This window comes from Oncorhynchus masou, chromosome 31 (genome assembly GCF_036934945.1).
Source record: "Oncorhynchus masou masou isolate Uvic2021 chromosome 31, UVic_Omas_1.1, whole genome shotgun sequence".
In the NCBI taxonomy this organism is placed as follows: Eukaryota; Metazoa; Chordata; class Actinopteri; order Salmoniformes; family Salmonidae; genus Oncorhynchus; species Oncorhynchus masou.
In genome coordinates, this window is record NC_088242.1 from 10,232,942 (window position 1) to 10,245,714 (window position 12,773).

General features: G+C 47.2%; 1 protein-coding gene across 3 annotated transcripts in view; it reads left to right on the plus strand.

Annotated features, from left to right (window-relative positions):
• LOC135523401 (RNA binding protein fox-1 homolog 3-like) overlaps positions 1-12,773 on the plus strand; it is a 706,321-nt gene that overhangs the window by 351,973 nt on the left and 341,575 nt on the right. For all 3 annotated transcript variants that reach the window (XM_064950046.1, XM_064950045.1, XM_064950049.1), the window contains exon 3: positions 9,966-10,090. In XM_064950046.1, the coding sequence (XP_064806118.1) occupies positions 9,966-10,090 (125 nt within the window). The remainder of the gene's footprint in view (positions 1-9,965; positions 10,091-12,773) is intronic.

Consider the following 12,773-nt stretch of genomic DNA (forward strand, 5'->3'; position numbering starts at 1 on the left):
GTTTGTATCTGCAGACTCCAAAAACTCTGTCCATGATGTTTGCTGTTTATTAACTCAGTCCACCTCTTTCTCTCGCTGTTTCTGTTTCTGTCTCTCTCTCTCTCTCTCTCTGTCTATGTCCCTCTCAGTCTATGTCCTTCTCTCTATCTCTCTCTCTCTATGTTTCTCTCTCTCTCTCTCTCTCTGTCTATGTCCCTCTCAGTCTGTCTCTCTCTCTCTATGTTTCTGTCTCTCTCTCTCTCTCTCTCTGTCTATGTCCCTCTCAGTCTATGTCCTTCTCTCTATCTCTCTCTCTCTATGTTTCTGTCTCTCTTCTCTCTCTCTCTCTCTCTCTCTCTGTCTATGTCCCTCTCAGTCTATGTCCTTCTCTCTATCTCTCTCTCTCTATGTTTCTGTCTCTCTCTCTCTCTCTCTCTCTCTCTCTCTCTCTCTCTCTCTCTCTATCTCAGTCTATGTCTCTCTCTATCTCTCTCTCTATGTCTCTATCTATCTCAGTCTATGTCTGTCTCTCTCTCTATGTTTCTGTCTCTCTCTCTCTCTCAATTCAATTTCAATTAAATTACATTTCAGTTTAACGGCGTTATTGGCATGGAAACATATGTTAACATTGACAAAGCAAGTGAAGTAGATAATAAACAAAATTGAAACAAACAATAACAATGTACAATAAACATTACACTCACAAAAGTTCCAAAAGAATAAAGACATTTCTTTAGCATTCTAGTTTGCTCTGTTTTTTGGTTAGTTCTTTCCAATGTGTCAAGTAATTATCTTTTTGTTTTCTCATGATTTGGTTGGGTCTAATTGGTTCCTGGGGCTCTGTGGGGTGTGTTTGTGTTTGTGAACAGAGCCCCAGGACCACCTTGCTTAGGGGACTCTTCTCCAGGTTCATCTCTCTGTAGGTGATGGCTTTGTTATGGAAGGTTTGTGACTCGCTTCCTTTTAGGTGGTTGTAGAATTTAACGGCTCTTTTCTGGATTTTGATCATTAGAGGGTGTCGGCCTAATTCTGCTCTGCATGCATTAGTTTGTGTTTTACATTGTACACAGAGGACATTTTTTTGCAGAATTCTGCGTGCAGAGTCTCAATTTGGTGTTTGTCCCATTTTGTGAAGTCTTGGTTGGTGAGCGGACCCCAGACCTCACAACCATAAATGGCAATGGGCTCTATGACTGATTCAAGTATTTTTAGCCAGATCCTAATTGGTATGTTGAAATTTATGTTCCTTTTGATGGCATAGAATGCCCTTCTTGCCTTGTCTGTCAGATTGTTCACAACTTTGTGGAAGTTACCTGTGGTGCTGATGTTTAGGTCAATGTATGTATAAGGAATTTGTGTTTGTGTTCCTGGCGACTGGACCTTTTTTGGAGCACCATTATTTTGGTCTTACTGAGATTTACTGTCAGGGCCCAGGTCTGTCAGGCCCCAGGTCTGTCAGGGCCCAGGTCTGTCACGGCCCAGGTCTGTCAGGGCCCAGGTCTGTCAGGGCCCAGGTCTGGGTATAAACAACATTGTAATCATCGCTCTCGCTCTCTCTCTCTCTGTTTCTCTCTCTCTCTGTTTCACTATCTCTCTGGGTCACTCTCTCTCTCTGTTTCTCTCTCTCTCTCTCTCTCTCTCTCTCTCTCCCTCTCTGTTTCTCTCGTTCTGGGTCACTCTCTCTCTCCCTCTCTCTCTCTCTCTCTCTCTCTCTCTCTCTCTCTCTCTCTCTCTCTTTTCTCTCTCTCTCTCTCTCTCTCTGTCTCTCTCTCTGTTTCTCTCTCTCTCTCTCTCTCTGTTTCACTCTATCTCTGTGTCACTCTCTCTCTGTTTCTCTCTCTCTCTGTTTCACTCTCTCTCTGGGTCACTCTCTCTCTCTGTTTCTCTCTCTCTCTCTGGGTCACTCTCTCTCTCTCTCTTTCTCTCTGTTTCACTCTCTCTCTGGGTCACTCTCTCTGTTTCTCTTTCTGGGTCACTCTTTCTCTCTGTCTCTCTCTCTGTTTCACTATCTCTCTGGGTCACTCTCTCTCTGTTTCTCTCTCTCTCTGGGTCTCTCTCTCTCTCTGTCTCTCTCTCTCTGTCTCTCTCTCTCTCTCTCTCTCTCTGTCTCTCTCTCTGTTTATCTCTCTCTCTCTGTCTCTCTCTCTCTCTATCTGTCTCTCTCTCTCTCTCTCGGGTTTCTCTCTCCCTCTGTGTCTCTCTCTCTCAATTCAATTCAATTCAATTCAAGGGGCTTTATTGGCATGGGAAACATGTGTTAACATTGCCAAAGCAAGTAAGGTAGATAATATATAAAGTGAAATAAACAATAAAAATTAACAGTAGACATCACACATACAGAAGTTTCAAAACAATAAAGACATTACAAATGTCATATTATATATATACATATACATATGGTTGACGTGGGGGGGTGTTGATTGGTTGGGGTAGGGGTGTGGATGTGTCTGGGTGTGCGATGGTCTGGATGTAATTCCTCTTGGCGTGGGTCCTCTATGTGTAGGTCCAGGGGGGGGTCCTGCAGGTCTGGGAGGGTGTCTCGCTGGTCTGGGTGGGGTGTCTATTGATCTGTTGCTCCTGTGTGAAGTGTTGGGGATACGTTTGAGAGCGATGTCCTTTAGAGTTCGGGCAAAGATGGGCACTGCTGCCTTGTAGAGGTGGACCTGGTCATAGATGCTGTTCAAGTCCAGGGTGGAGTGGTGGGCACTGCTGTCTATAGGTGGACCTGGTTATAAAGGCTGTTCTAGTCCAGGGTGGAGTGGTGGGCACTGCTGTCTATAGGTGGACCTGGTCATAGAGGCTGTTCAAGTCCAGGGTGGAGTGGTGGGCACTGCTGCCTTGTATAGGTGGACCTGGTCATAGAGGCTGTTCAAGTCCAGGGTGGAGTAGTGGGCACTGCTGCCTTGTATAGGTGGACCTGGTCATAGAGGCTGTTCAAGTCCAGGGTGGAGTGGTGGGCACTGCTGCCTTGTAGAGGTGGACCTGGTCATAGAGGCTGTTCAAGTCCAGGGTGGAGTGGTGGGCACTGCTGCCTTGTAGAGGTGGACCTGGTCATAGAGGCTGTTCAAGTCCAGGGTGGAGTGATGGGCACTGCTGCCTTGTAGAGGTGGACCTGGTCATAGTGGCTGTTCAAGTCCAGGGTGGAGTGGTGGGCACTGCTGCCTTGTATAGGTGGACCTGGTCATAGAGGCTGTTCAAGTCCAGGGTGGAGTGGTGGGCATTGCTGCCTTGTAGAGGTGGACCTGGTCATAGAGGCTGTTCAAGTCCAGGGTGGAGTGGTGGGCATTGCTGCCTTGTAGAGGTGGACCTGGAAATAGAGGCTGTTCAAGTCCAGGGTGGAGTGGTGGGCATTGCTGCCTTGTAGAGGTGGACCTGGTCATAGAGGCTGTTCAAGTCCAGGGTGGAGTGGTTTGCACTGCTGCCTTGTAGAGTTGAACCTGGTCATAGAGGCTGTTCTAGTCCAGGGTGGAGTGGTGGGCACTGCTGCCTTGTAGAGGTGGACCTGGTCATAGAGGCTGTTCTAGTCCAGGGTGGAGTGGTGGGAAAACGTTTGGTTTTGAGGCACAGTCACAGGAAATACTTGCGTTTACCCGCTGTATTGTGGCAGGGTGGAAGTCTTTTCGTGGTACCAACGCACCACTTGTGCGTTGGGGAAAGTAGAAGAAGCCTTTTCAATCACTGCCTTCAGTGCTGTGGCCACTCTTTCCTGCCGTGCCCTCAGGTCGTTTGTGCCTGTGTGTATTATTATGTGGCTGGGTGAGCCTAGTTTGGCCTCAGACAGAAGGTCTATGGCGCTCTGGGTGTTTGGACACCAGAGTTTAGACACACTGTGTTTGGGAAAAAGTTGTTTTTCTTCTATATATTTCCCATTTGAGTCCATAAGTAGTACAATCTGTGTCTTGTGTTTGTCCTCAGTGGCTGACAGGGGGGGTGCTCAGAGGGGGTGAGAGCCGCTGGGCTTGGGGTTCTTCATTTGTCTGTTCTGTTGTGATGTCGACTCTATGGTCAGGGTCTGGTGTGGACTGTTCTGCTGTGGTGTCGAGACTTTTGTTGGGTGCTGAGGTGGGCTGTTCTGCTAGCTTCTCTGTGGGGGTGGCCACCTCTCTAGTGGGTTGTTCTCTGTCACACGCCGTCCCCCTCAACCTCTCCTCCATCCCCCTCACCCTCTCCTCCATCCCCCTCAACCTCTCCTCCACCAGCAGTCTGATACTCTCCTCTCGTGCTCTGTTCTGCTCATCTTTCTCCTGTTGTATTTGTCTCACCACTGTCCAAAGTGCAGATATGTCTCTGTCCACCTCCAGCTCTCCTGGTCTGGTTAAGGGGCTGTTGTTGTGCTGGGCTGTTGTCTGGGTCTGTGCTGACTGAAGTGTAATCACCTGCTGTTCCAGCTCCACCTGCCTTATCTCCAGCTGGGTGAATTTGTCCTTCATTTCAATGAGGGAGTGGTAATCTGTGCTGGGAGGTTGACTCTCCACTGGGGGTTGCTCGTCTGTGGGGTTACATAGTGAAGAGGTCTGGTCTGACCCGCTCGGTGTGGGGGTATCTTTATCAAGGGAGAGCTTCTCCTGCTGGGCTAATTCTTTGATTAGGTGAAAGTCCAGCTGAAACTGTTTGGGGTTACTTTGTACAATTACTGTTCCGGACTTATAGATATTTATATTACTTGACTCAGAGTCCTCGTTATCAAGTATTCTGAGTTTCCACCCCTCGTTAACCCCCCCTCTCTTAATAAAGGGGTAGTGTGCTAATATAGCACTGTGCCATGCCAGGGGATGGTTTGTGTGGAAGATAAGGTTGCTGATGTTCCCATTTTTGTAATAGTCAGCAAAAAGTGTCTCTTGATTTTCCATAAGGAGCTTCATTTTGTAATCTTTTCTTGACTTATCATTCTTTACATGCAAAGGGTACTGTATTTTAATTACCTCTGAACAGCGTGAGGGGGCCTCTAAGGCCTCTCCATTTGGTTGGGGTAGACTGTGTGACTCTCCTGCCATTATTGGGCTAATGGGCTTTGACACCTCTCACTTGACACGTCAGTGCTAGTTGAAGCTGTATTAAGCTTGGCAGAATTATGTTAGAATTCAGTCCTTATAAAGTAATGTTGTGTATTTTTCTTCTTGGCTTTTGGCTTTTAAAATATAGTTTCAGACTAAGCATTACTCACTCTGTTCCAGGTTGGATGGGGTTTTCAGGTTTCGGTTGTTTTCCAGAGAATTTGCTGTATAGAGAAATAAATCTTGGTAGTTGTGAACCTTCCAGGTGATTCCGTAATTCCGTCCAAAATCAGGTTGTAGGTTTTAAGTTTTGATTTGAAGTGGGGGTTGTGTTGTAGAGGGTAGAATCCAGTATGTGTTCCTGACAAAAAATCCAAGTTTATCTAACTCCTAATCTATCTTTTTTAAAGAAAATGCTGAAAAATGCAGGAGCTCATCTGATCGTGACCTCTCTCTCTCTGTGTCACTCTCTCTCTGTTTCTCTCTCTCGCTCTCTCTCTGTTTCTCTCTCTCTCTCTCTTTCTCTGTCTGTCTCTCTCTTTCTCGCTGTCTCTCACTCTCTCTCTCTGTTTCTCTCTCTCTCTCTCTCTCTCTCTCTCTGGGTCACTCTCTTTCTCTCTCTCTCTGTCTCCCTCTCTATGTCTCTCTCTATGTCTCTCTCTCTGTCACTCTCTCTCTGTTTCTCTCTCTCTCTCTCTCATAGCTCTGTGTTTCTCTCTCTCTGTCTCTCTGGGCTCTATTTTAACAAAATGTTCAGTCTTAGAGCTGGTCCAAGGTGTGTCAGTGTCAGTGCATTGGTCCAAGGTGTGTCAGTGCTATTTCCACAGCGGGAATGTTGGTCGCAGTAGCTGGCGGTGGCACGAATGGGCTTGGGGTTATGATGAAGTGTTAGTTGCAGGTGTGTCAAGGCCAAATCAGTGGCCAATCAGAACATGGAAAAATATGTGGTTGCCTCAGGTTGTATAAACAACATTGGAACCATCTTAGAGATAATTTGCACTTCTTCAGAAATAGTAGATGGCCCCCGAAATTGAATTGTGAGCCTTAAAGCCATGGTCGGTAATTTTTTTTTAATACAACAACAAATACTTCTAAATAGGATGGGGTATTGATGCTTTTCACATTAATTGAACATGTTTAATTAAATAATAATTGGCTTCAACATGGAAATATTTCATGATTCATTTGTATTTCGACAATAACCAAAAGTGGAAGAAATAGCGTCATTGATTTGGCCTGATTTTGCCATGGGAATGGCAAACAATTAAACAGGTAAATGAGCTTCAAGTGGATTCAGCACCATGGACAGAATTTGATTTCACAGGTCCGACAGAGGAATTAAATGAAACATTTATGAATTGACAACAGTGATAACAACATGACGTTCCTAAACACGCATTTCCACAGTCATTAAATGAAACAATTATAAATTGACAACAATAATACCAACATGATGTTCCTAAACACGCGTTTCCACAGTCACTGACACCTTTGAGCCAAAGGGCATCGCACTTTCACCAGTTCAATCTTTTCACAGAAGCTGTACCTGTAACGGGTTTCTTCCAACTCCTCCTCTGACGAAGAGGTGGAACAAAGATCGGACCAAAATGCAGTGTGGTTAGTTAGATACATCTTTAATGAAGATGAAACACGAACAATACAAAACAACAAACGTGGAAAACCGAAACAGCCCTATCTGGTGTAACAAACACAGAGACAGGAACAATCACCCACAAACACACAGTGAAACCCAGGCTACCTAAATATGGTTCCCAATCAGAGACAATGACTAACACCTGCCTCTGATTGAGAAACTTATCAGGCCAGACATAGAAGTAGACAAACAAGACATCCAACATAGAATGCCCACTCGGATCACACCCTGACCAACCAAAACATAGAAACATACAAATAAACTATGGTCAGGGTGTGACAGTACCCCCCCCCCCCCAAGGTGCGGACCCTGGCCGCAAAACCTATACCTATCGGGGAGGGTCTGGGTGGGCATCTGTCCGCGGTGGCGGCTCCGGTGCTGGACGTGGCCCCCACTTCACCGTAGTCCTCCCCCACCGTGACCTCCTAGCCACGGCAACCCTACTAAATAACACGGGACAGAGGGGCAGCTCGGGACAGAGGGGCAGCTCGGGACAGAGGGGCAGCTCGGGACTGAGGGGCAGCTCGGGACTGAGGAGCAGCTCGGGACAGAGGGGCAGCTCGGGACAGGGGCAGCTCAGCACTGAGGGGCAGCTCGGGGCTGAGAGGAAGCCCAGCACTGAGAGGAAGCACAGTACAGAGAGGAAGCTCAACCAGGCAGTTGAATCCAGCAGATCCCGGCTGGCTGGCAGTTCTGGCAGATCCTGACTGACTGATGAATCTGGAAGAGTCTGGCTGACTGGTGGATCCTGGCAGACTGACAGCTCTGGCTGCTCCATGCTGACTGACAGCTCTGGCTGCTTCATGCTGACTGGCGGCTCTGGCTGCTCCATGCTGACTGGCGGCTCTGGCTGCTCCATGCAGATTGGCAGCTCTGGCGGCTTCCTGCAGACTGGCAGCTCCTTGCAGACTGACAGCTCCTTGCAGGCTGGCAGCTCCTTGCAGACTGGCAGCTCCTTGCAGACTGGCAGCTCCTTGCAGACTGGCAGCTCCTTGCAGACTGGCAGCTCCATGCAGACTGGCAACTCCATGCAGACTGGCAGCTCCATGCAGACTAGCAGCTCCGGCTGCTCCATGCAGACTGACAGCTCTGGCTGCTCCATGCAGACTGACAGCTCTGGCTGCTCTATGCAGACTGACAGCTCTGGCTGCTCCATGCAGACTGGCAGCTCTGGCTGCGCTAAACGGGCAGGAGACTCCGGCAACGCTGTAGAGGCGGAAGGCTCTGGCAGCGCTAAACAGGCGGGAGACTCCAACAGCGCAGGAGAGGAGGAAGGCTCTGGCTGCGCTGAACAGGCGGGAGACTCCAGCTGCGCAGGAGAGGAGGAAGGCTCTGGTTGCGCTGAACAGGCGGGAGACTCCGGCAGCGCTGGAGAGGCGAGGCGCACAGTAGGTCTGATGCGTGTTGCTGGCACTGGTGGTACTGGGCCGAGGACACGCACATGAAGCCTGGTGCGGGGAGCTGCCACCAGAGGGCTGGGTGTGGAAGTGGTACTGGGTAGACCGGACCATGCAGGCGCACTGGAGCTCTTGAGCACCGAGCCTGCCCAACCTTACCTGGTTGAATACTCCCGGTCGCTCTGCCAGTTTGGCAAGGTGGAATAGCCCGCACTGTGCTATGCAGGCAAACCGGGGACACCGAGCGTAAGGCTGGTGCCATGTAAGCCGGCCCAAGGAGACCCACTGGGGACCAGATGCGTAGAGCCGGCTTCATGGCATTTGGCTCGATGCTCAATCTAGCCCGGCCGATACGCAGAGCTGGAATAGAACGCACCGGGCTATGCACCCGCACTGGAGACACCGTGCACACTACAGCATAACACGGTGCCTGCCCGGTCTCTCTAGCCCCCCGGTAAGCACAGGAAGTTTGCGCAGGTCTCCTACCTGGCGTAGCCATACTCCCTGTGAGCCCCCTCCCAAGAAATTTTTGGGGCTGACTCTCGGGCTTCCAACCACGTCGCCGTGCTAACTCTTCAAACCAGCGCCTCTCCGCTTTCACCACCTCCAGTTCTTCCTTGGGACGGCGATATTCTCCAGGCTGTGCCCAGGGTCCTTTTCCGTCCAATATCTCCTCCCAAGTCCAGAAGTTCTGTGATCGCTGCTCCTGCTGCCGCTGCTTGTCACCACGCCGCTTGGTCCTGTTGTGGTGGGTGATTCTGTAACGGGTTTCATCCAACTCCTCCTCTGACGAAGAGGTGGAACAAGGATCGGACCAAAATGCAGAGTGGTTAGTTAGATACATCTTTAATGAAGATGAAACACGAACAATACAAAACAACAAACGTGGAAAACCGAAACAGCCCTATCTGGTGCAACAAACACAGAGACAGTAACAATCACCCACAAACACACAGTGAAACCCAGGCTACCTAAATATGGTTCCCAATTAGAGACAATGACTAACACCTGCCTACTGATTGAGAACCATAACAGGCCAGAAATGGAAATAGGCAAACAAGACATCCAACATAGAATGCCCACTCAGATCACACCCTGACCAACCAAAACATAGAAACATACAAATAAACTATGGTCAGGGTGTGACAGTACCCCCCCCCCCCCCCAAGGTGCGGACAGTACCGAAATAACTTACAATCTACACAAATAAGGGGAATGTTTGTTGACTGTTTTGCTGCTCTAAAAAAGTTTTAAAAATGTATTTTAAAAAACCGATATGATATGCCACTGATTAGGCTACTGTGTGTCATCACTAAAAACCAGCTGTCATAACCAACATGTGTTATCACTAAAAACCAGCTGTCATAACCAACATGTGTTATCACTAAAAAACAGCTGTCATAACCAACATGTGTCATCACTAAAAACCAGCTGTCATAACCAACATGTCATCACTAAAAAACAGCTGTCATAACCAACATGTGTCATCACTAAAAACCAGCTGTCATAACCAACATGTGTTATCACTAAAAAACAGCTGTCATAACCAACATGTGTTATCACTAAAAACCAGCTGTCATAACCAACATGTGTCATCACTAAAACCAGCTTTGGTCAGTCTTAACTGTCTCTACTTATAAATGGTCAGTTTAGTGCATGTTTGTAAGGACACACCTACACTATTACCACCCGTCACATCTCAGTGCAAGCAAGCTGATGTTAGACAGGTAAATAACCAACCCTGGGTCAAGGGTTGGAAAATAGCAGAGTGCTCAGAATTGGCAGTGAGCGTGGATTAGACACTTGTATTGCCACAACACCTGTTTATCCTCTTACGGTTTTACCAGTTTTTATATATACGCTGTATGACGTAACATTGAACGTTTTTCTGCATGTTTATCAATATTTCTATGTAACTCGCATGTATCTCTATCTCCATAGAAACCACACCAGGAAGTGGCTTGTGTAAGCAGCACGGAACCATTGCTCTCTTTGGCAACGTGGTGTACAGCGGCCTGCTCAACGAGCACATCTGGCATTTCGGGGTTCCCCTCGTCAACAGACTGGTGAGTTTTGGGGCGTCCTACTCCCCCTCCTTCTGTCCTTCCTTCCTCTCACTGCGTTGTCACTTACTGTGCCGTAATTAGTCTCTGCTTCATCGTAGACGGTCGTTGCCATCGCAGTTGTGGTTTTACCACAGGAAGTAAATATTGATTGGTCTGGGATGCTTCTGCGAACTGTTTGTTTTTTTGGTACCTTGCTGTCTTTCTGAGATGCTTGGGATTGTGGATATTGTAGTTCTTCTTGACAATTTTGTGAGTTTTGGAGTTCTTCTCTGCTACCACATTATCAACAGTGTGTTGATATCTCTCTATGTTGTCAATTGTCAAGCTGGTTGAATATGTATTAGTGGTTGAAAATGAAATTCACTTGAATTAAATTGCTATCTTGAACCAAGGTGTGATAGTGAGCTTCTGTTTAGTTGACGTTTGATTTAATATTCTTGTTTAGATAGATATTGATGTCAGATGACATTTGTGTGTAGAATATTGAAGATAAGGATTGTTTGTTGACTGTTATGGATTTTTTTTTTGACTGTTAAGGATTGTTTCAAAAATCTCCAATTCGGTAAACTGAAATATTGAAGCAAGTGTATGTAAAATCATTATGTTTCAATATTTTTGCTTCAAATTAAGATGTAAAGAGCCAACTATTGTTAAATAACAAAGTCAGATCGTTAAATGTGACAGGCTTTATGACATTGGCATCTTGAACATCTGGAGTGTTTCCCCAGATCTTACCTGTCTGGAGTGTTTCCCCAGATCTAACATGACTGGAGTGTTTCCCCAGATCTAACATGACTGGAGTGTTTCCCCAGATCTTACATGACTGGAGTGTTTCCCCAGATCTTACATGACTGGAGTGTTTCCCCAGATCTAACATGACTGGAGTGTTTCCCCAGATCTTACCTGACTGGAGTGTTTCCCCAGATCTAATATGACTGGAGTGTTTCCCGAGATCTTACCTGACTGGAGTGTTTCCCGAGATCTTACCTGACTGGAGTGTTTCCCCAGATCTTACATAACTGGAGTGTTTCCCCAGATCTTACCTGACTGGAGTGTTTCCCCAGATCTTACATGACTGGAGTGTTTCCCCAGATCTAACATGACTGGAGTGTTTCCCCAGATCTTACATGACTGGAGTGTTTCCCCAGATCTTATATGACTGGAGTGTTTCCCCAGATCTAACATGACTGGAGTGTTTCCCCAGATCTTACATGACTGGAGTGTTTCCCCAGATCGTACATGACTGGAGTGTTTCCCCAGATCTAACATGACTGGAGTGTTTCCCCAGATCTAACATGACTGGAGTGTTTCCCCAGATCTAACATGACTGGAGTGTTTAGCCAGATCTAACATGACTGGAGTGTTTCCCCAGATCTTACATGACTGGAGTGTTTCCCCAGATCTAACATGACTGGAGTGTTTCCCCAGATCTTACATGACTGGAGTGTTTCCCCAGATCTTACATGACTGGAGTGTTTAGCCAGATCTAACATGACTGGAGTGTTTCCCCAGATCTTACATGACTGGAGTGTTTCCCCAGATCTTACATGACTGGAGTGTTTAGCCAGATCTAACATGACTGGAGTGTTTCCCCAGATCTTACATGACTGGAGTGTTTCCCCAGATCTAACATGACTGGAGTGTTTAGCCAGATCTAACATGACTGGAGTGTTTCCCCAGATCTTACATGACTGGAGTGTTTCCCCAGATCTTACATGACTGGAGTGTTTCCCCAGATCTTACCTGACTGGAGTGTTTCCCCAGATCTAACATGACTGGAGTGTTTCCCCAGATCTAACATGACTGGAGTGTTTCCCCAGATCTAACATGACTGGAGTGTTTCCCCAGATCTTACATGACTGGAGTGTTTCCCCAGATCTAACATGACTGGAGTGTTTCCCCAGATCTAACATGACTGGAGTGTTTCCCCAGATCTAACATGACTGGAGTGTTTCCCCAGATCTTACCTGACTGGAGTGTTTCCCCAGATCTAACATGACTGGAGTGTTTCCCCAGATCTTACATGACTGGAGTGTTTCCCCAGATCTTACCTGACTGGAGTGTTTCCCCAGATCTAACATGACTGGAGTGTTTCCCCAGATCTAACATGACTGGAGTGTTTCCCCAGATCTAACATGACTGGAGTGTTTCCCCAGATCTAACATGACTGGAGTGTTTCCCCAGATCTAACATGACTGGAGTGTTTCCCCAGATCTAACATGACTGGAGTGTTTCCCCAGATCTTACCTGACTGGAGTGTTTCCCCAGATGACTGGAGTGTTTCCCCAGATCTAACATGACTGGAGTGTTTCCCCAGATCTAACATGACTGGAGTGTTTCTAACATGACTGGAGTGTTTCCCCAGATCTAACATGACTGGAGTGTTTCCCCAGATCTTACATGACTGGAGTGTTTCCCAGATCTTACATGACTGGAGTGTTTTTAACATGACTGGAGTGTTTCCCCAGATCTTATCTGGAGTGTTTAGCCAGATCTTACATGACTGGAGTGTTTCCCGAGATCTAACATGACTGGAGTGTTTCCCCAGATCTTACATGACTGGAGTGTTTCCCCAGATCTTACCTGACTGGAGTGTTTCCCCAGATCTTACATGACTGGAGTGTTTCCCCAGATCTTACCTGACTGGAGTGTTTAGCCAGATCTTACCTGACTGGAGTGTTTC